The sequence below is a fragment of the Trichosurus vulpecula genome, chromosome 3, assembly GCF_011100635.1.
Source record: "Trichosurus vulpecula isolate mTriVul1 chromosome 3, mTriVul1.pri, whole genome shotgun sequence".
NCBI lineage: Eukaryota > Metazoa > Chordata > Mammalia > Diprotodontia > Phalangeridae > Trichosurus > Trichosurus vulpecula.
In genome coordinates this window covers 317,754,855-317,779,035 of record NC_050575.1, presented here as the reverse complement: position 1 = coordinate 317,779,035, position 24,181 = coordinate 317,754,855, and the positions used below count along the sequence as shown (strand labels likewise).

The 24,181-nt window shown below is 42.2% G+C and overlaps 1 protein-coding gene and 1 pseudogene across 1 annotated transcript; one reads left to right on the top strand and one right to left on the bottom strand.

Moving 5' to 3' along the window:
• The first annotated feature begins 557 nt into the window (after window positions 1-557).
• Window positions 558-8,406, top strand: C3H2orf50 (chromosome 3 C2orf50 homolog). Its single transcript, XM_036750009.1, has 3 exons — window positions 558-808; window positions 5,036-5,075; window positions 8,215-8,406. The coding sequence occupies exons 1-3, from the start codon at window positions 558-560 to the stop codon at window positions 8,404-8,406; spliced, it is 483 nt and encodes a 160-aa protein (XP_036605904.1).
• A 5,716-nt stretch (window positions 8,407-14,122) lies between these two features.
• Window positions 14,123-14,745, bottom strand: LOC118842540 (annotated as a pseudogene).
• Between the last annotated feature and the right edge of the window lie 9,436 nt (window positions 14,746-24,181).

Below are 24,181 nucleotides of genomic sequence, written 5' to 3'. Positions count from 1 at the left end.
TGTTACACTCTGACTCCCAAATAAAGGACCCAGGAGGCAGAAGGGGCCAGTTCCTCTGGGCTAGCACTGGTTTCTGGTCCTTCGTTGGTGAATATTCATGAGCTTGTCTGGTTTCTAGGGGCAACGGTAAACACACAGGGGCGATCCTCGGCATTGATGGAGCATTCACTATCCCAAGCTCGCTGACAAAGAGGCAGGATCAGACCTTCTCTGAGCTTCATCAAACTTCTGCTGGCTCAGCTAGTGTGGCCTGGGCGGTGGGGGGGCGCGGAAGGACAACCTGAGATAGAAGGTGGAAGCCTTCAAGAATAGCCCATCACTTACAGAGCGGAGTTCTGTCCTGGCCCAGGTTAGGCTAGATGACCTCAGGGGTCCCTTCCAACTCTCAGATCCTGTGATCCTATAGTCAAGAGCTCAGCTGACTAGTACAGAGCCAGGAAATAACAAGCAAAGAAGCTGGCTTTAACGTTCCTGGGTGCAGGTGATTCTATCACCAGAAGGGGTACTAGACACCAGAAGACCTTTCTCACAGGCAACCTAGGCCAGACACATTCAGAATGGGGAGCCCTTCTCCGGCATTTCAAAGGACCACATTGGCTGGCGGCAGGCAACGATCACCCAGGCCTCTTGACCCAACCTTGGCCTCAGCCCCTTCCCTTGGAAGGATTCCAGCAAGTATCAGCCCCCTCAGGACACAGGGTACCCAAGCCCAGGAAGCTGAGCAGGTTGCAATGCAGGCGAACCAGGTCCATCGGGACAACCTGTGGAGGGAGCTGCTGGAGGCTGAACTTAGGAGCCACAAGCGCTGGTGAGTGAGCTCCTCTTCCCCAACTCTTTGGCTGGAGGCCGCCTAGCTGCCTTCTACATCTGCATCTCTTTCTGATGCTTAAGAAGCTTGTTAGGAAACTGCAGAACAAAGGAGATGCATTCAAAGCTACCATCCATGCACGCATGCCCTCTCGCCTCACCTCTGCCTTTCAGAGACCCTGGTTTCCTTTGAGGCTCCACTTAGGTACCAATTGCTCCAGAAAGTCTTCCCTGATCTCCACCCCACCCCCACCCCTAAAGGTGTTAGTGCTAGCTCCCATCTCAAATGACTGATTGGCCTCCACCACTAGAATATAGGTTTCTTGGGGGCAAGGAGCATCTCCTTTAGTCCTTATGCTCCCAATACCGTGTACAGGAAAGCTCTTAGATACGAGTTTGTTGAAGTGAATTGTTTTAGCATTTAAGTTAAATGTTAGAGGGTAGGGGTGGGGGTGAGGGTGGGGGTTGGGAAGCAGACTTTAGGACCGAATGTTAGAAATGGAGGAAACTTTAGAATAGAGAATTTTAGAATGGGGGGAGGAGCACTTAGAATATAGAGTGCTAGAACTGGGGGAGACCTTAGAACATGGAATGTTAGAGCTGGGAAGAACATGAGAGATCATGTAGTCAAACCTCATGTTACAAGTTGAAACTCAGGAAAAAATAAAGCTCACAGATGGATAGGATCACACAGTTTAATTACGGTAGACCAGGATGAGGACTCAAGTTTCCTGATTTCCAGGTCAATGCTCCAGTCCAGCACAATACTAACTTTAATCTCATTTTCTCATAAGCTTTTTAAATTTTCATCTTAAAGTTCAGAATAGGGGAGTCCAGAGTGCTTAACGTAGCTGAGGTAGAGAGCTCATATAACGCTATGCAAAAATAACTATGTCTTGTTTTTTGCTTCATTTTTCATTTCAGAAGTTCCTGGCCCCTAGTAGGTGCTCATGATATGGTAATAAGAACCTTAGATTTGCAGTCAGGGAACCCCACCAAAAAGGGAACATTCTCCTGTTATGATGATAACAGGAACTCTATAGTTTGCAAAGCCCTTTGCCCAGGACTGGACTATGGAGAGGGGCAAGATGAGCATTATCATCCCTATTTTGCAAATAGGGAATTGAAGCTCCAGTAGTTGGATGGCTTGTCGGGGTCAAGGAGCTAGCAAAATCAAAGCTGAGACTCAAACTCATGTCTTCAAAATTCACTAGTTGGCCATTCATTCATTCAGCAGAAAAGCATTTATGAAACACCTAGCCAGGGTATTTCCCTCTGAGGTCATAGATCATTTGGCAAGAACTGAGTTTGAATCCCAGGTCTGCCATTTTCTATTTGTGTTACCTTGGACAAGTCACTTCTGCCCCTTTCTAAGCTTCAGTTCCCTCACCTAGAAAACATGGGACTTAGACAAGCATACCCCTCTATGATCCTAAGAGGTTCCTACTCTCTGATGTTCAGTACCAGGGGTGGGGAACCTGTGGCCTCGAGGCACATGTGGCCCACTAAGTCTTCAAGTGAGGCCCTTTGACTGAATCCAAATGGCCTCACTTGAGGACCTAGAGGGCCACATGTGGCCTCCAGGCTGCAGGTTCCCCACCCCTGTAATCAATACCATGCCTCTCCAGCAGGGAGATGCTGATATTCAATGAAGGAAGGTTAGGGTGGACCAAGCAGAAAAGTCAAGAATATTATCCAAGAATTAACATGAAATACAAAAATCAGTTACCTTTGTTTTTACTGTCAAAATTCTCTGCCAATTCAAAGTCCAAGATATTTTGTGGAAAGAATACTAAATTTAGCACCAAAGGACCAGAGTTCAAATCCTGATTTTACTACCAGTGTAACTATTCGGGCAAGTCACTTCTCCTCTCTGGGCATTAGCTTCCTTGGCTATAAAAAAGAAGGGGAGTGGACTAGATGCTCTCTGGGATCCCCTCCAGCTCTGAAGCTTAGTATATTAAATATGCAGTCCTTTTTGAATCCACGAAGACATGCTTGAATTCTCTCCCATTATCTATTATGTATATATTAGAGTTTCATTTGGGAAAATTGAATTTTTTTAAGTCTGTAAGAAGAGTTAGTTCCATACAAATGTAATTAATTAGTGGCCTAATCTTTTAATAAGATGACAAGAAGGGGAAGTCTTCATTGTAATTTAATTTAGTACATAAATACAAAGTATCTTAATAAAATGCCTTTTTAATTCAATGCAGTAACCATTTATTAAGGACCTGCTCCATGCAAGGCACTGTTCTGAGCACCGGGGAGGCAAAGAAACAAACACATCACCTGCAGTCAAGAAGTGTGCTTTCTCCTGGGGGTATCCCTGTACACACACAATAAATATATGGTCATTTGAGGAAGGACTGGGAGCTAATAGCTGGAGAGTTCATGCAGCTCACAGACACAATATGACACCTGAGCTGAGCCTTACAGGAAACTAAAGATCCTTGGAGGCAGAGCTGAAAAAAGAAATGCATTCCCAGTATGAGGGAGAGCTGCTCCTGGAGCTGAGAAAAGCCTTTTGAGGTCAAGGAGTAGTTATTAGTTCTGGAACACAAGTGTACTTGAAAGTAGGTATGTTGGAATCAGACTATAAAGAACTTTAATTGCCAGGCTAGGGGCAGCTAGGTGGTTCAGTGGATAGAGCACCAGCCTTGAAATCAGGAGGACCTGAGTTCAACTTTGGTCTCGGACACTTACTGACTGTATGACCCTGGGCAAGTTACTTAACCCCAGTTTCCTCAAATTGCCAGTCTAAAGAGTTTGCCCCCAAAGCAATAGGGAGCTATTGAAGGTTTTTTTTTTTTTAAAAGGGGAATGACAATGTTCAGGCCTGTGCTTTAGGAAGATGATTTTAACATCTGTGTGGAGAATATATTGCAGAGTGGAAAATCTATTAGGAAAATTAATTAGGAAATCATTGTAACAGTTGATGGGAGAGGTAATGGGGACCTGAACTAGGGAATGGCCATGTGAGTTGAGAAGAAATGTAGCAGAGGCAGACATGACAAGACTTAGACATGGGGAATGACAGAATGGAAAAAGTACAAGATGACGTCCATATTACAAGGCCGAGGGAATGAGAAAAGGGTGGTGTCCACATCAGGAACTGGGGATCTTGAAAGAAAGGGAAGGTTTAAGGAGAAAGATGAGTGCAGTTTTGGACTTAAGAGTCCAATTGCTAATGAGTCAGAATCACTGGTGCAGCCCAAGACATTTTAAAATATAGTCAGAAGTCCAAGGGGACGGGAGGGTTTACTTTGAAAGACCAAACAACTGTCATCAAGGCAGTGGCCGATCATAACTTCAAAACAATGATGAAGAAATATAACTCCTGCCTCTCATCAGAGCAGTGATAGACTCAGACATAGCCAATTTTCAGACATGGTCAGTGTGTTGATTTGTTTTTCTTCACTCTACATATTTATTACAATGGAGGGGCGAGGTTGGGGAGCAAGATGGATTCACTACTCTTTCCACAAAATCTCTTGGACTTTGAATTGGCAGAGAATTTTGACAGTAAAAACAAAGGTAACTGATTTTTGTATTTCATGTTAATTCTTGGATAATATTCTTGACTTTTCTGCTTGGTCCACCCTAACCTTCCTTCATTGAATATCAGCATCTCCCTGCTGGAGAGGAGCAGGTAGTGATAGACACTAAATGAAGCATCACCAAAACATTTTTAAATGTATAGGAGGAAAAAAAGAAGTAGAGAAGGGGGTCCCACTAAGGCAATTTTATTACTACCTGATTAAATTACGTATTTATCTAACCTCTCTATCATCTATCTATGTCTGTCTACACACACTTATATATGATATATATGCCTGTGGGTATGTGTGTATATATATACACACACATGCACAGGCTGTCCCAAAAGTGTTAGTGCATTTTAAAGCCGCTGTGCTTAAGTATCCTATATGTTTGTATACATATATGCCTGTATGTGTATATGTGTGTATATATATATATCTATGCATATACATATTATTTAATATTCACACAAGCAGAGAGCACCTCTGACAGTAGCTCCCCAGGGAGGGAGGAGTCTGGGGAACCTGCTTTGAGAACAGTCATGATAATATGGAATGGAACTATCCATAGAGATGGATAAGCATTCTGTAACTGGTTTGCTGCAATGAAGGGAATTAATTTATTATGAAAAGTAGAAATAACAATATCCCTTATAGATTTAATACAACTTGTTTTCTCTTCTCAGGGTTGAAAATTGGAGTTTTTTGAAAGACTATGATCCAATGGTAAGATACATTTATGTATGGTAGTGTCGTCTACTTTAATATCTTCCTCTAGTATGTCGTCATGGAGTGAAGGTGACCCTGGGTTCCCAATGACCATGCCATCAGAGCTAAACTCTGGTCCCACCAAACTGGAAAGGCCTAGAGTACTGGCCTCATGACAGACAGGACCTTCCTGGCCAAATGCACCAAAACGGAAAATTCAACCAGACACTTATTAAGTACCAACTATGTGCATGGCTCTATGTGAGGCTCTCAAGACCCAAAGGCAAAATGCCAATGGCATTAGGCCTCAAGAAGCTTAGTTCTGCTTGTGGAACATAGCATGTATACAAGTAAATAAGTTCCCAGAATATTAGCACGTGACAACTTCTCCCACTGGAATAGATGGATGAGAACAATTTGTTCCAATGGCCATGAAGGTGGCTGAAGCAGGTCCTATGGAGCAATTAGAACTTGGTTAGACATCGAAGACACAAAGGTCATCCACTGCATCCCAACCCATTGCCAGTCATCCTGATTTTTGCCTTGCCATTGGACTTCAATGACTCTGGAAGAGAAAGTGAGGTTGATGACTGCCTCCACTTGCTGCCAGCGGCCATGGCTACCAGAGAGTGAAAAGAAAACATGGGCCAGGTAGAAGAGTAAAGGACAGCTCCGTTTGTTATACAGAGGGACAGGACTTATATACCTTTTAGGCAAGCAGAATCAACAAATCCAGGTGCAAGGCATTTGTTATAATGCACGACTTCCTCTTGCTTAGTTCCCCTTTGCATACTTTAGTTCCCTTTTTGCCATAAATAATATTGTGTTAATAGCCCACAGGTGGTGTTTAGCATGTGTGTGCCATGGGGGTATTGGAGAGAGTGCATGTATACCGAGGAGGCTTGGAGAGCCTTCATCCTAAATAGCACGCACATGCCAAGGCGGGGTATGGAGAGCCCATGTGCAGAGTTATCAGCCCAAGGGCGAGAACAGGCCCCTGGCCTCTATCTTATCCCAGAATGGACTTTCTCAGAGCTGGCCCTCTACAGATGACTTAGTACAACTCAGCCTCACTTAAATCCAATCTCAAGTCAAGACTTCACCCCATTATGTCATTAATCCTCTTCGAAAACAAAGAACAAACAACAACTGTGAAAATAGAAGAAATGTTCTTGGTTCTCAGGTACCACCTCTGGGAAGGAGGTCCACCATCAGGAAACCTTTCATGATGTCTCCAGTTTTGGACGCTCGTTCCCTTTTCAAATGACTCTGTATATTTAACATCATACATCTAGAACACAGAACGGAGGAAAAGTATCATGTAGTAGACAGGGCCCTAAGCTTAGAGTCAAGAAGGCCTAGGTTGACCTACGTTCAAATTCGGACTCTGATGTGGTGACTAGATAAGTTATTTAGGCTCTAGACTTTCCACATTTAGGGTTGGTGGAGAGAATTATCACATCAGTAGTTCCCTGTGCTGGTGAAATCTCAAATCCCTAGAGTAGCCCTCACATATTTGTGTGCTCACCCAGAATCCCCTGAAGACGATATAAAATGTTTGTAAGTGGGGATTGTTTCATTCTCATGTTTTGTGTCCTCGGCAATCACCCGTGTCTTCCACATGATAGACACGATAAAATTTTACTGAATTAAATTTAATCACCATTATAGATTATCCATAATTAGGCAAGGGGCAAACAGTGCTTTACCGCTGTAAAATCACCCTGTTCTCAGGAGAACACTACACAGTAACAGCCGCAGTGTGCGAGGACTGATTTTGATAGACTTAGCCCTTCTCAGCAATGTAAGGACCTAAAACTTTACCAAAGGACTCATGATGGAAAATACCATCCACATCCAGAGAAAGAACCATGGAGTCAGAATGCAGAGCAAAGCAGACTCTTTTCTTTTTTGTTTTATTTTCTTTCTCATGGCTTCTCCCATTCGTTATAATTCTTCTATGCAACATGACTAATGTGAAAATCTGTTTAACAGGAATGTATGTGTAGAGCCTATATCAGACTGCAGGTTGTCTTGGGGAGGCAGGAGGAGAAAATTTTAAACTTAAGGAAACGAATGTTGAAAACTGAAAATAAATTAATTAATTTTTTAAAAGAAAGGGAAAAAACACGCTATTCTAATGCTACTCTCTTTTCTTTTTTTTGAGGGGGGAAGGCAGGGCAATTGGGGTTAAGTGACTTGCCCAAGGTCACACAGCTAGTATAGGTGTCAAGTGTCTGAGTTCAGATTTGAACCCAGGCCCTCCTGACTCCAGGGCCAACACTCTACTCACTGCACCACCTAGCTGCCCCCCTAATGCTACTTTCAAAATGGTGCCAGGGAAAGAGCTGGATTTGCTCTCAGAGCACCCAGGTTCAAATCCCATCTCTGTCTTATAACCTTTGGAAAAGTTCCTTTCCCTCCCTCAGCCCTCAGTTCCCTCACCTATAAAGTGAAAGGATTAAACTAGATAGTATCTTTCAGCTCTAAATGCTGCAAATTAAAAGTTGCAGAACTCTAAAAGGAACCCCCCTCCCCCGCCCCTTGCAGAAAATTAAAAATGTGAATCCTGGCCTACAAGATGAACGTTATATCTAGAGAGCCTTGGGGATTCAGTGCGTCAAAAGAATACTCAGAGCCAAACAATGCCCAGAGGCTGGCGATGGTAGTTTGGTTCCTACAGCCAGGATGGGTCAGAAAAGCAAGAACTGAACCCAGGTCTTTGCCCTCAGTCCAGTTTTTTATGTACTAATCCAAGTCAGCATGGTAGCACAGCGGGCAAAGCAATGAATCTGGAGTCAAATAGGCCCGAGGTCAAATGCAGCCTCAGATACTAACTAGTTGTGGGACCCTGGACCGGTCACTTAATCTCTAATGGGGATAGTAATAGCACCTACCTCCGTGAGCTGTTGGGAAGACCGAGTGAGATAATAATTTTAAGCCTTGAGCACAGTTCCTGGCACATAGTAGGTGCTTAATAAATTCTTGTTCCCCTAATAAATCCTTTAAGCACTTGTAAATGTTAGCTGCTATCATTATTATTAATATTGTTTGTCATTATTGTAATGCTGAAATGCCACATGATTATATACGCCATGCCAGCATTTGGATACCAATATTTTGTGTAACTTGTGTGAAATGTGGTTTTCTTTTTCAGGGTAATAAAAAAGAGCACCCGAAGCTACCAGAATACATCTCTTTATTTTCTGATACAGTTCCCAGCACAGCTAATCAAGTGATCGGCAGCAGGGTGAACACAGAGCTGGGTAAGAAGATAGCAGGCATGGATTTCTTCTTCGCTGAAGGAAACCGAAAGAAGAAACGTAAGGATGATTTTCACCCCTTTTAGAATTCCGGAGAAATATTGTATGTTCTTCCCCAAGTGTGCATCCAGCTTAAGATGAGACAAACGATGATAAACAAGTTAATGGAGAGCAACACTTTCACAACCAGCTTTTGTCAAAGGATCTATCATCCCTACTGAGGCTGAGCTCCAAGGAAACATGGTGGAATCGTCAGTGGAATATTTGAGCTGGCAGGGGCCTCACAGATCACTGAATCCAAACCTTTTGTTTTGTAGCAGAGAAACAAGGCCCAGAGAAGGGAAATGGTCTGCCCAGAGTCACAGAGCAATTTAGAGGCCTGGCTGGAACCAGAATTCCCTGACGTCCAGTCTAGTTGACTTTACATCAGAACTGACTACCTCTAAATTAACTCTGGCCACAAAAGCCTTTCTAAAGACATGTAAACATCCATTGTATAAGTTTTCAAGAGGAGTATTAACTTGATCTTAGTACTGGCAAAGTTGAAGTGTGGGAGGATTAATACTTTCTGGCTCCTGGAGGGGAAGGTGCTATTTCTGCCATTGGGAGATCTGGCCTTTCAAGATTGCTTGGCAACCTCCAGCTAACCCCCCCAGGCATCTCTTAAGAATCAAGCTAACTTCCCGGTGTCATAACGAACTGTCCCTGTGTGCTTGTACAAAAGACATGAAACAGAATCTGGAGTCATCAGGAAAATGAATCATAGGACTGCTTACAGACATTTTAAACAGTCTTCAGTTGCTCTTAAATGATAGTTACAATAGAGGGCCATGCTGAGGAAGCACTCAATCTTGTGCTACCTTCTTGGTGGCATTAAGCCACATTGCCTAGCCAGCCTGGAGAGTGGGATTGCAGAAATATACTGAGGGCAAGCTGATGCATGTGGGGCAGACAGGGAAGGGGAGGAGGGGGAAGAGAGGAAGGGTGCCAAAATGGAACAGGAAATAATCCTAGGGATACCTGTCCCCATGAGTGAAGGGGATACCTGTTCCCAAAAGAGCCATGAGAGAAATGCTAATCACAGTTTCTTTGCTTCTTTTTAAGTCCTTCATCATTCATTTATTTAACAACATTTATTAAACTCTGGCTATGCTAGGTATGGAGGGGATGATGTGGGGGGGGGGGCAGTTACAAAGTATAGATAAAACTGTCCCTGCCCTCACAGAGTACCTAAGAACACTTCACCCTTCTAAAACACAACACTATCATTACCATATAATGGGTAGTCTAACACTAGCCAAAACAAATTTGTTCTGTGAAGTTTGGATTCAGTCAAAGGGCTGCACCTGAGGATCTAGAGGGCCACGTGTGGCCTTGAGGCCTCAAGTTTCCCACCCCTGCACTAGCCCAAAGCCAGGGCTTTTATCTGTCCACTCCACCCATCAATGCCCAGCTCCCTTAATTCTATAGAGTCTATAATCATGCCTTCCATCCCTGAAGCTCAGCATCATTATTTCAATCAATATTCATTAATTTATAAAAAGACCGTAACTTTGATATTTGCTATATCTTCCTTAAGTGGCTTTCTTCAAGTCCCAGCTAAAATCCCACCTTCAACAAGAGAAGCCTTTCTTGAGCATCCTTAGTGCTAGTACCCCTGTTGATTATTTTCAATTTATCCTGCATGTAGCATATTTGTACACAGTTGTTTGTACAATGTCCCCCATTAGACTTAGAGCTACTGTCTTTTTGTCTTTCTTTGTATTCTCAGATTTAGCACAGTGCCTGGCATACAGTAGGCACTTAATAAAGGTTTATTGACTGTATCTGTGTGTGCAACATGGACATCAAGGGTGTTGTGGTTGAACTTGACAATCCAATGCTGGAGGTGCAAGACAAGTGGGCCTGTGGCTTCAGGCTGGCATGAACAGAGAATTTGGAAACAATTCTGGATTGTTTCTTGACAATGAACTTCATAGAGACCATAGGATGCAACACAGAATGCAGGGAAGAAACCGAAAAATGTTTTGAAGCTTTTGGGCTATTTGTTAAATGTAAGGCTGAAGGCCCTGAAAAAAACTGCCTGAGGATTTAATGTTATTGCTACAAGATCAGTGCACGAAATTACTTTCACCATTGGAGCAGTTGACCCAAAACTTTAGTTCCCGGCTATTATAATTCCACAGTTTCACCAACCACCTTCTCCAACCTAGAGAAGATCAGCCCTGCTGGCCCCCTCTCCTGATTGGTGGCTCCCTCTTCCAAATCACTATTTCAAGAAAAACCCCAGCCAAGCTTTACTTCATTCCTACCTCTCCAGCCATCTCCTTCATAGCCTCTCCTGCCTAGACCTTCCCTACCTCCCCACAGTGGTTACCCTTCTCCTCAGCACCCACCTCCAAGATCATGAACCATGATCATACCAACTCTGCCATTGTTTCTAAGTAAATGAACCATGATCATATCAACTCTGCATTGTTTCTATGGTTGTCAATTGTTCAGTTGGTATACATGACTATGGAGTGGTTTGCCATTTCCTTCTCCAGCTCCTTTTACAGATGAGGAAACTGAGACAAACAGGGTAAAGTGACTTGCCTAGGGTCACACAGCTAGTCAGTGTCTGAGGCTGGATTTGATCTCATGAAGATGAGTCTTCCTGATTCCAAGCCCAGAGCTCTATCTCCTGTGCCACCTAGCTCTCCAGGATGTGTCAATATACTCCCCTATATCCCTATCACCATCCTGTAACTTTCTGGACCTAAGTACCTCTCCTAGGACACCACCCTTCTTTGGGTATTGTTTTCCCCTGTTTCCCTCCTTCAGGGCAGGGACTGTTATCACTTTTGTTTTCCTATCCCTTCCATTGCACAGTGCTTAAAATATAGTAAGTACTTAATAAGTGCTTTTTTTCATTTATTCTTTAGAAATCAAAAAATGTCTAAATAAGTACATGACCAGAGGAAGTAGGAGAGGAATCAGGAGACTTGGGCGACTCCACCCCCAGACATGATGACAGATCAGTGCCCAGAGAGGGCATGGAACACAAGCAGTCACAATAAAGTGACTGGAGCATTAGGAAATGAGGCTGAGTCATGCAATCAGTCAACTCCCTAATACTTCCTGAAGTCTGACTTTGAGTAGCAACTCCCTGGTCTCTTAGTCTTTGCCTAGCAGTTGGTCTTCTCCCTATACTCTGACTTTCTTATTTCTTCACCCTACAGACACCCTGGTATGAACCCAACCTGGCTTTGTAATTTATATTGGCTTTTCTTCCATCTTAGATCTTGCCTCTACCCTCCAGGCAGATTGTCCTTTCACCCCACCTAGGGATTTGCCTGATTCCAAGTGCTTATGGGCAAAAGACATATCCCTTTCCTTCATTCCTTGTCCCAGAGAGAACTTCTTAGATCATTTTATTTGTCATTGAAAATATTTAAACCTAACCGAGAATTCAAACCAAATGGAAAAATTCAACCTAATTCTCTCCTTCTGACTTCATAGAATGTAATCATTTGGGTCCCCTTGGAGCTCCAGGAGAGCCATATACACCACTTCACCTGTGCCTTCTGCTGTATTTCTTTTGAACTTGGTAGTCCCCCTAGATTAACACAATGGCAAGCTTGCTAAGAAACCTAGTTCACATTTCCCTGCTCTGCTACTTATTACTTGTATAACCTCGATAAGTCACTTTACCTCATTATTTTCCTTTTTTATAAAATGAGAGGGTGGAACTAGATTATTTCCAAAGTCCCTTCTAACTCTGACATTTTCTGATCCCACCTTATGACCAACAGTTAAGACCATTTCCTGTGTTTCTTTGTTCATGGCAGGAAAGATGTCAGCAAAGGCATGGAGTAGGAGTTAGTACCTGGCCAAGACCCAAAGAAAACCCCTGAATATTCAAGTAGCCTACAACAGGGACTCCTTCATATAGCCTCATTCTCAGTGAGATCAGATCCCAAGTATAACCAAGATTCCAACCAAGCCTGAGGCATTTTGAGTGAGTATGTCTGCATAAATGAAATGAGAATTGATTCTAGATTGGTGAAGAGAATTCTGAGTGTGTGGTTTTGGGGCAGCTAGGTGACTCAGTGGATAGAGTGCTAGGCCTAGAATGAAGAAGACCTGAGTTCAAATTCAGCCTCAGACATTTACTAGCTGTGTGACCCTGGGCAACTCACTTAATCTCTGTTTGTCTTAATCCACTAAAGAAGGAAATGGCAAACCACTCCAGTGTTTTTGCCAAGAAAACCCCATAGACAGTATGGTCCATGGTGTCGTGAAGACTCAGAAACAACTGAATGACTAAATGCAAACACGGTTTGGGGGCTAAAGACTCTGTGGGAGAGACACATGTGGTTCCAAGGCCTCTTTGGGAGAGATATAGAGAAGCAGCAGACGTGTAGGGGAGGTCAGCTCTTCACCCTGCACCTGATTTCTGTCTTGAGTGTGATCAGGTTCTCTTAACTGATTTGAGTTAAGATCTCATCTCACTTCTAGCTAAAGAATTCATTTTGTTTTGTGTATTCTTTTTTTTAACTTATTCCTTTTTAAAAAGATGGCATTTATATATTTATCTCTGTCCCCACTCCCCTTTGTAACAAAAACAGTTAAGCAAGTGAAATTGACACACTGCTGACACACTATTCCACACCCAAAAAACCCCATCAGCCTGCTGAGAGAAAAACATGTTTCATCAGCCTTCTCATTAATATTAGTTATTTACCTTAAACTGAAATTCTTTTCGGTATTTTTCTTTCCATGAAACACATCTCTTGATTCTACTTTTTTCACTCCCCATAAGTTCATACAAATCTTCCCTAGTCTCTCTGAGTAACTCAAATTTCTTGTTTCTTCCCTCAAAAGTGCTATTAGTAACATGGGGCTCTCTCTCGCCTCAATCCCTCTTTGACCTCATTTTGTCATATGCCTCATAGGAGACAGACAACTGGATCAAAGTGTTCAAATAATTTAGTGACTTTTCTTGAAAAGTTCCAAACTGTTGTAGTGGTTGGACCAGTGTATTTATTAAGAGCTCCTCTCTTAAACAGCTTTGCTAGGTTTTTTGGTTTGGTTTTTTTTTTATGTTTGCCAATTTAATGTGAGGTAGAACCAGTATTGTCAAATGAACATTTAGTGATTTACTGTAATATTTTGTTTGTTAACTTCATTTCTTAATTCTGAAGGTCATTTGTTCATATCTTTTGAACATTTAGTTAGGAAATGGTTTTTTCTATTAATTTCCTATAGCAGATTTTATTCTGTTATTTGATTAAATGATTTTTCCCAGTCTAGTTTCTCTTGGTTTTGTTTGTACACGTGCGTTTTAATTCTATACTTCTATCCTTTGGTTTAGAATTCGCATACTTACAATTGTGAAAGATACCTCCTTTCATTTTCCTGATCTCACCCCATTGTGAGGGCGTTATTATTTTTTTTTTAAACAGTAGGCTGAGAATCCATTTGGAACTTATCGTAGAAATAAATGCTGATCTAAACATTTTCTGTCAGACATATGATCAGTCTTCTTAGTAGTTTTTGTCAAATAAGGAGGGTCATGGTTTCTACATTAGGTACTGAATGGATGACTAGCATCAACTTTAAAAGTTATTACCAGAGTGGTGTTAAGAGATACATAAGGTAGAACCAAGCAACTCCTTCTGTAAGCGATAAAAGAAGTACAGCTATGACCCTGGAGGGAAGTATATGAGGCAACAATGCGCCTATATTGTAAGACCTGGAAAGAAAGGTTCATTCTGGTTTGGGGAGTTGGGGCTTAAAAATGAAATGGTTTTGGAAAAATTACGATACTCCATGTCCAGTTTCAAGTAGCATTCTGTCCACATCAATCCTGCTGTTCTCAGAATAGGGCTGGTACAACTGTATAGATAAGTAACTTAAGGTGAGATCCTGGTTCGCAGCATGGGCGAGCTCTTCAACAATGATGTGTTTGAGGAGTATTTTCTTCTTGTACATTTCTGAAAGTTTATGGGAAACTTCATAGAAGTAGCAAGTGGGCCATGTATGGAAAAGGGGTATTTGATCATTTCCATGTCCGTGATGGTAATTTTCTAGGTTACAAATTCCTTTGGTGGTTGATGTTAACTGTTCCATTTTCACCAGAACCTTAGCCAAGTTTTCCAAGGCATCATGAAGTTCTTTGTACAACATCCCAAGTTCCTCATTATATTTTGGGTGTACCTTTTGAGAATGAGAGCCAGAAGCAATGCTGTTGCATTCTAGTTCTATCTTGTCTTCAGTAAGTGCACTGATTTTGATGTTTCCTATTTTGTTTGCAATAGAAAACCCCATATTGTTGAAAGTCTCCCATTTCAATAATAAATTGTGCCAATCTGTAGCACTGTCCTTAATTTTTATAAAACAGTTCTTTTGGGAGTAACCATGCCAGAGTTCTTCATGTACATGACTTTAGCGCCCAAGATCCAGCCCTGTTTTATGTATTCTTTAGTATATTCTAAGCTATGTGATTTTTCTGCATCTTGCTCTTTGCTTAGATTAATGGGTTTACCCACTATTTGTTATATGTGATGGCCTTTTATGTAACCAATGTTTGGGGGGAAGGAATTAAGCTGGTAAGTATAAACTTGTTGTTATTCAATTATTTCAGTTGTATCTGACTCTTCATGACCCCATTTGGGGTTTTCCTGGCAAAGAAACTGGAGTAGTTTGCCAGTTCCTTTTCCAACTCACTTTTACAGAAGAGGAAATTGAGGCAAACAGGGTTAAGTGACTTGCCAGGGTCACACAACTAGTAAGTGTCTGAGGTCAAATTTGAACTCAGGTCTTCCTGACTCCAAGCCCAACACTGTATCCACTGTGCCACCTATCTACCTGAGTATAAGCTAAGGTCTATCTTAAGGCCTCCCCGCTAAGAGTCATCAGGGAAAGAGGCATGGGACATCCCAAATCATCATGCTTCTAGACCAAAGATATTTGAAAAGGTCCGATAGATATGAGTCGAACCTGTTACCTCTCTGGAGACTGGAGAAAAGAGTGGCCAGCCTTGTGGTACTAGTAGGGCTTGCCTGTTCCTTCCAACCCCCTTTCCTAGCTAGCATGCACTGCTCCCGGCTCTCCTCCCCACAAAGGTAGGGCCAAGTCTCAGATCATATCTATCCATGCTACCCACAGACCACATCTATACATTCAAACCACCTAGGCGAACATAAGTATCTCCCATGGACTCAAATCTATCTTACGTTGGAACCGGAAGGAAACATAAGATGATCTTCTGCCCCATTCTCACCATTCCATGTAATAAGTAGAAAAATGAGGCCCAAAAAGATGGCATAACTTGTCCAAGGTCACACAGGTAGATGTGGGGCACAATCATCAATAGAACCGAGGTTTCCTGACTCCCAGCCAGTGCTTTTCCCATTAAGGCAGCACACTGCCAGTCTATAATCACAGTAAGCATGGAGCAAAAAATATGAAGTCGGAAGAATCTGGAGAAAGTTCTGGCAAGATGACATAGTTAGTAGTTGTGACAGAGCCCCTACTCCCTTACACCAATTCTGTGTAGGGCCAAACAAAATAGAATAACAGAAAAAAAGAAGGGGATGGGGGAAGAAAGATACTCTCACAAGAAAACTAATAGAAAAACTGAAGCAAGAAATAAATGAAGAGGCCCCAGTACAATTACCCAATATCATGTTGTAAAAGAGCCAAGAGAAATGCCCAAAAGGAAAGAACCAGGCAGCAACCACTAGACCTTGAGAAGAAAAACTGGACTCCCTGCACCTGTAACCTGGAGCGTGGTTGTGAATCACAGTAAGAGCTCTAGCAATAAACATAAATTAAGTTCCTTCAAGTGCAAGGCACCATGCAAAGTGCTGGACGTACTAAGGCAGAAATGAAAGTGTTTGGCCTTCGGGAGCTTCCCTAGGGTGACTGAGATTCTTCCTCAGCCCAAAATGTGATTCTAAAGTCAGCAGGATTTGCTGCAGACAAAATGAATAATAAAGAGGGAAAGCAGACACTGGTTGAAGAATAATGATCTTGACTCCTTAGTTTACCTTTTGTTCTGGCTCTAATTCACTTTCTCACTAAACTAGAAATGATCTGGAGAATGGCTAACTCTAAATTAGATAGTCATCAGTTAATAGAAGACTTTTATCTCCTCTGGGAAGATAGTCGGACTTCATAGTTGAAAAGGACAGAGTTCATCTTCTCCTGGAGGCCTTCTGTCTGTATTTTATTAGCTGGTTGGAGTGGCCATGACTAAAGAATTCTAACCCTTTTCTTATCAGGGAGAAGTTCTTGTAACTATACCTTAGTAGACAGGCACTGAGATGACTTGGGTGGTCCAGAAAAAAATGAACTAAGATGTTAGTAGCCTAACACAACACCGTGTCCAGATGCCATCAGCGCAAGTTGGGACCATGTGCCAAGCAGTAACAGTAAGACTACTACAAATCACCAGAGCCATATACCCAATGGAGATACCATGGGGCCAGCAAAGCAGCAAACCAGCCAAGACCATGTGCAAAAACATCAGTTATCATGAGATAATATGAGTGTACAGCCAGGGGAAAGGAGATCCCACAAGAGCAAGATGAGGACAATCCCAGAAGACACCAATGATCCTGCAGCATCAGAGGTCTGATTTGCCTCTCCATGCATGTGCCCTGACTGTGAGCTGCCCCTCTGACTGTGAGTTGTCCATCCACACGTGAGGCCTGGTCATGTGTATTCCCTGTCTACCCTTCATGTATGATCCTATGTGAGCTTATTCTCCTCATTGATGATGTACATATTTCTAGGAAAATGTAGCCTAGGTTTATAGGGGGCACATTCTATTTTAAATTTTCTTGCTATACTATTTTATTAAGTACCTTTGCTTTGAACTAATTGTGTCCTTAGGCTGACTAGAGAAAAATTAAACACATCACTGAGGACTCCCAAGCTGTGATTTTGAATGGTCGTAGACCCACAGTGTACCTGGAATGTGGGTTAGCTTTTCTGAGTCCCCATATATGAGAAAGGGGTACCCCAGGGTCTGTGCTTACAATTTATTGGGAGGGGGGCAGTTTATAATGTGTCTCCTTCTGTCTACTCACATAGCTCCCAGCCTAGTCCAGGCCCTTACTGCCTCTCAGATGACCTGCTAATGGAGCTTCCTAATTAGTCCCTCTGCCCCAAGTCTCTCCACCATCCAATCCATCCTCCACCCTGTTGCCAAAGTGATATTCCTAAAGCAAAAACCAGACTGGGTTATTCTCCTTGTCAAGAAGCTCAGATCACTTCCTGTTCCCTCTAGGATCCAATACAAACTCATCTATGTGGCTTTAAGGGCTTTCACAACCTGATCCTGATATACTTTTATAGCTTTATGGCACATTACCTGCTTCACACGCACTACTGTACAGCCAAGTTGGCCTTCTTGCTATTCCCTAGATATAACTTCCCACCTCCATGACTTTGCATAGGCTGTCCCTCAGGCCTACAACTTCCTTCTCTCTCTCCACCTCTTAGAATCTCTAACTTCCTTCAAGGTTCAGCTGAAATACTGTCTTCTATACGAGGCCTTTCTTGATCTCTCCAATAGCTGGTACCCTCTCCTCCCCATTTTATACATTATTGTTTGTTGTCGTTTGATGATGTCCAATTCTTCATGACCCCATTTGGGATTTTCTTGGCAAAGATATTGGAGTGGTTTGCCATTTCTTTCTCTGGTTCATTTTACAAATGAGGAAACTGAGGCAAACAGGGTTAAGTGACTTGCCCAGGGTCGTACAGCTAATAAGTATCTGAGGCAAGATTTGAACTCAAGAAGATGAGTCTTCCTGACTCCATTCCTGGCACTCTATTCACAGCACCTCCTAGTTGCCCTTTGATACATTTACTTTTTTACATATATAAGTGTATCTACTTGTATTTATGTATGTTTCCCCCCAAAGTCCTTTGAGAACAGGGACTTTGGTTTTTTTCCTATGTGTCTCCAATGCCTAGCACAGTGCTGACACATAACAGACGGTTAATAAATGTTGACCGAAGTAAATACAAAGTGTGTGCATAATAGCACAAAGTGATTTCAAATAGGAGAGCTAAAAACTATGTGGATGAGAAAAAGCCTCATGAAGAAGGTGATGCTGGAGTTGTGTTTCCAAGCAAGCTAGGGACTCAATCAGCCTGAGGGGCAGAAGGAGTTCACTGGGACCACTTAGCCAAAGGAAGAGCTGCCATCTATAAAACTGGAAATAAAATAGCTGAAGGAAGCATTCAAGAGGATGAAACTGAGAATCGATAACATAAAAATATTGGAAAATCTCAGCTAAGCTGTGAACTCTCTGAGGAGTAGGATGACTCAGAGAGAATGAAAAATACAGACATGGATGGAGGAATGGCAGCAAAATGAGCACGATTAGATGTTGGCAACCTCCCATCACTGCATTCTATACCCATCCCCCTGCCGGTCACCGCTCTCTCACCCAGAATATCCTGTTTCCATTCACAAACCCCTGATCTTTCCTAATATCCTAGGCAGCGAATTTGCTTGTTACTATGTAAACATTAAATGAAAAGACCTTCAAATGCAAAGAAACATCCCTCTTGTAGCAGGATATATCAATGTAATATACTAGATTTCACAACAAGTGAGGCTCTTGTTCTCATCGGGCACATCGAAAGACCCAAGTTTGTGTAATTTGCCACACATGAACAGCTAGTGATTCTGCCCCCACGAAAAGAAAGAAAACTGTCTCACAATGGGCAGGGGTGTGGGGAGGTGAGGGTCCCAACCTTGTGTCACCATCTCTTCTATATGACTGAGCTTTCCTCCCTGCCTCATATCATGAACAAAGGGACTCAAGAAAATGCATGGAACAGGGTCAACCACAGGGGTTTATAAGAAATAGGATAGATCAGTCAGATGCAGTCTTTCACAGAATAGAACATGCTTAAAAACAGTTACCAGTACCATCCAGATGAAGAAAAGGCAAGGGAAGGGGGTAGGACCACCGATTCTTCCCTATTCCCCACAACATATCTAGTTGGTTTTGTTTGTTTTCGCTCGGTGTTCCCACTACCTGAACCAACAGGCTTGATACAAATACAGTCTGATACCTTGCCTCTTTCAATTAGCTTTTAAATCTCCACTGTGCCCAGAGGTAAGGGATTGAGGAGGGGGAAATGCCAATCTTGCCGCTGCTTCTGTCCTGATCTCAGATTGGAAATGAGCATAAAACTACATAATCCCAAAAGTTTATTCAGTTCCAGACCATTCTTGCCCCCTCTATAGTTGGCATTATAGCAGCATGGGAAAGATCTCTTTGGCCAGTGTGGTGGGAAAATGCATTATGTAAGCAGCCACCTGTTCTGCCTATGTGTAAACCTAGCCCTTCACATAGCTTATATTCCCCAAATGTGGGAGAGGAGCAATCTTATTATTCTGTATTTACAGCCACACAATCCTGGATTTTCTACAGTACTAGCTCGAATCACCAATCTCCAGGCAGTAAACCTCAAGACTTTGGTGTTTCTCAAAGCAGGTGGGTCATGACTAGAGATATGATTTAGGTTGTTTGATAAGGCAAATCCAAAATAAATATGACAGCACAGTGATAGAAAGTATGTTCAACATTCACTCAAAAATACGTATTAAATTATGAATTCCATAATCATGCCTCCTCTATTGCTGGCTCATCCTAGAACTTCCCTCTGTGCTTGGGGCCTCCTCACCCCAGACCACCCTCCTCCTGTCCCTGTGGTCTTCTCAAGCTGGACTATTCCTTTACAAACCCCACCTCTTTCTTCCATTGATGAGTTTCTCCTGGGGCCTCCATTCTGTGGAGAGGCCTGGTCTGTCATAATTCATTCCCCTCCTGGCCCTGTTACTGACTGTGGACCACAAAACTCTGCCCTGAATGGAGTATCCTCATTTTGTGCCCCACCCCGCCCTGCCCCTTTTCAGCTCCCTTTAATGTGTTGTCTTCCCCAATTGAATGGAAGCTCCTTGAGGACAAGGACTGCCTTTCTTTTTGCTTTTATTTGTATCCTTATCACTTGGCACAGCACATAGTAGTCAATAAATGCTTATTTCCTTCCTTCCTTCCTTCCTTCCTTCTTTCTGTCCTGCCTGCCTTCCTTCCTTTCTAGGAGGAGGGAGGAAAAAAAGGAGGAAAGGTTGTGAAATGTACTGAGCTAGACACTGGGAAAGCTCTCAAGGAGTTTCTAATAGTTGGGGAGGGAAATTATGTATATATGTATAAATACAATACAAATTAAATATGGTGAGTACATAAGGAAAGCACACAATAAATAGAATATGAAACAGTAGCATTGTTGCTTGAAAATGAACTTCTGAGTCCAAAGTCCTGGGTTCAGGTCTTATCCATGACAGATAGTGACCCAGTGACCTTCAGTAAGTCACTTGATCTCTCGGTGCTATAAGGATTGACTAGGCTTTTGTTTCCACAGAAATCATGTAATACATAATTTATTAAACCTAAGGAGTCATACATGTCAGAAAGTCTCCCACTTATTGCTTACTTACACCTAATGCAGGAGATAAACTGATTGTAGAAGAAAGCAGTGGGGGATGTTGATTAAGTATTTCACTCATCAGGATGTAGATGCCTATTAATCAGCATACCTGAGAGCAGACTTCCCTTCTTTATTCTCTGAGAATGCCTTTCTCCTGAGTCGAAACTGCAAGGCCAGGTGAAGCTCCATTAAGAATGAGGTTCATTAACCCAGGACACTATCTTAGATAATGGAACTTTTCTTATGGATATCCTGGTTTTACAGGATACAGATATTCTGTATCTTCAACTTCCACTTTTGTCAACTCGCTTAGCAATTGAGAAAATTCCTTTTTCATGCTAGGAGATCATAGATCTGAGTGATGCGGACATCCAGAGTTAGGATAGGGAAATGTAAACAGGGGCAGAGGCTCATGTTGGGGAGGGTTTTAGGCGTTTTTAGATAGGCTGTAAATTCTGCAGTACCCAGCCAATGGGGATCCAGGGGAGGGATTTACGTTCAGGATGAGGAATAAAAGATTGCAGGATGTGCCTACTTTTTTGGACACCAGGATCTTGCAGGACTATAAATAAAATTCTTTTTCTTGGCTTCACTAGTTTGTCTGCAGAGTTCTTGGTAAGATCTGTATTTCTTACAGAGCAACGGGCAGTTGGAGGAGGGTACAAGAAGAAGGGGGCTCTCTAAAAACTCTAACTTGCAGAAAAGCTAATAAGCAATGGGGCAGCTAGGCGACATAGTGAGTAGAGCACCGGCCCTGGAGTCAGGGAGACCTGAGTTCAAATGTGACCTCACACACTTGACACACTAGCTGTGTGACCTTGGGCAAGTCACTTAACCCCAATTGCCCTGCCTTCCCCCCTGCAAAAAAAAAAAAAAAACAAAAACCAATAAGCAATGTTATAGAAAGTTCCTCAAAGGGAGTGCCCTATACTCAAGAAATCACAGGTATAAGGGGCAGGGGCAGGGGTGGTGGAAAGGACCATACTCATCACTAGGAAAGCAAAGAGGAAAATTAAATTCTAAACTCAAGTCTTGAGTTAAAATGCCAAAAAGGGACCATCCTCCATCACTCCTACCATGCGTTCAGAGATGTTGCTTGGGGAAGTTAATTGGGAGGCAAGATGATTTGAGTTTGAATCTCTCCTCAGATATTTGCCAGCTATGTGATATAAGTTAAGTCACTTAATCAATTTCAGCCTTACTTACCTTATCTGTAACATGGGGGTAACAGGACTGTTGTGAGGGTCAAATGAGATAACATGTAAAGCACTTCATAACCTTAAGACAAAACTTAAAATGCTACATATATAATACATGTATATATGTGCTTATTACATATTAGCATATTATATATGTGTAATATACTAGCTATTATTTATAGAGCACTTAAAGATTTATCAAGCATTACCCCGGCTAGGTAGCACAGTGGATAGAGTGCCCGGAGTCAGGAGTTCAAATCTAGCCTCAGACACTTACCAGCTGTGTGACTCAAGACAAGTCACTTAACCCTATTTGCCTCAGTTTCTTCATCTGTAAAATGAGCTGGAGAAGAAAATGGCAAACCACTCCAGTATCTCTGCCAAGAAAACCCCAAAAGGGGTCACGATGAGTCGGACATGACTGAACAACAACAACAATCATAGTTAATATTCTAGAGGGGGAAAACATTGCTAGAGCCTCAATACTGCCTTCAAAAGTGCCTCTTGCAACCTTCAGAGCACCAGGGTTCCTATTTTGGTAAATACTCTTTTAGGCAAAAACAAAAGTAGATTGCATCCCATCAAGATTCAAATTCAAGTTTGATGCTCTGTCCACTACACCCTTCTGTCTCTTGCAATTAAAGAAATATCTCTAGTCCCACTTAAATGTGAGCACATGTGCCTATGGAGAAAGGAAAGGAAAGCAGTGGGCAGTGACTGTTTCTCTCTGGCATTTATTTGCTTATTCTCCTTCATTCCTAAATTGAGTCACAGATCTTCAGTGAGTTCAAAGATTTAGCTGCTTAAAGAGAAATTTTGAGTTGCTAGGGAAAGGAAAATGGGTTATTGACTGATTGTTGCTTTTTTTTTTATCAGGTTTGTTGTTTCATCAATAAAGGGGTTCCTGGTAGAGCACCTCTTCTATTGATGAGAAAGAATATTTTCTTGGCAATTTATAATCTTAGAGAAGTGCCTGGGACACAGAGAGTGACTCGTCCAAGGTCATACAACTAATATGTGGCAAAGCAGGATTTGAATTCAGCTTTTCTTAATTAGTAGATCAACTCTCATTCTCTCTCTCTATTTCTCTCTGTCTCTCTGTCTCTCTCTCTCTCTCTCTCTCTCTCTATCTCTCTCTCTTTCTCTGTGGTACCATGGCTACCTCTCAGTAGCTGATTATTTGTTGCTCAGTCTTTTTCAGTCATGTCCAACTCTTTGTAACAGCATTTGAGGTTTTCTTGTCAAAGATACTGGAGTGGTTTGCCGTTTCCTTCTCCAGATAATTTTACATATGAGAAAACTGAGGCAAACAAGGTTAAGTGACTTGCCCAGGGTCACACAGCTAGCACATGTCTGAGGCCAGATTTGAACTCAGAAAGATGAGTTTTCCTGACTCTAGGCCTGGCTCTCCTCATTTTACCACCTAGCTTCCTCTAGCTGAATATATTGCTTTTAAAATATAGAATATACATATGTGTATATTGTGTATATATATATATATATATACAATAATACTCTTTAAAATGCCTTAAAACAAGCACACCTACATAACATTAGTGGAGACCTCTAAAACTATACAACACCCATGTTAGTTAAACTTTCACACAGACCACTCACTTTTTGTCCCTAAAAGTCTAGTTATCTGGAAGTTTGCAATAGAAGAATAAAGGCCAAGAACCATGGACTCAGATTCTGACCAAAGGTAGAGAACACTTGGCAATACTGCAGGCCAGCATTTTTATTGAGCTCAACCTGTAAATTCCATTGGAAACCTTTCCACCTAGAAGGCAGGCTCCCTTTTCTACTGGTTACAGTGCTGGGAGAACATCCCCTTCTAGGAAATATGAATGGTCCCCAGAGTTAGCTCTTTTATCTGCAATGGAGGGAATTCCCATTGAAGCCTAGGGGCATTTCTATCCCAGTAGACTGAAGAAACAGGAGGCTGCTGGTGGCTTTTTGCAGAGCCATTTGGGAGAAGCTCCAAAGCAGCTGGGGTTAAGTAAGGCTGCAGATGATCAGGTTCACTCAACTTGGAGAGAGGGTCACTGGGAACTTTTCCAGCCCAGAAGGTTGCTATAAAACTAACACCATGCCTGAAATCCCTGCTGAACTTCTATCCTCTTGCCTTGGGCTATTTTTTGAATATAAAATAAAACTC

Bases quoted from the DNA above. Each gene is read 5' to 3' on its own strand.
- C3H2orf50 (XM_036750009.1), top strand. From the start codon at position 558: ATGGGGAGCCCTTCTCCGGCATTTCAAAGGACCACATTGGCTGGCGGC. The intron at 809-5,035 runs GTGAGTGAGCTC...TTCTCTTCTCAG, and splicing joins CTTAGGAGCCACAAGCGCTG to GGTTGAAAATTGGAGTTTTT. The intron at 5,076-8,214 runs GTAAGATACATT...TTTCTTTTTCAG, and splicing joins TGAAAGACTATGATCCAATG to GGTAATAAAAAAGAGCACCC.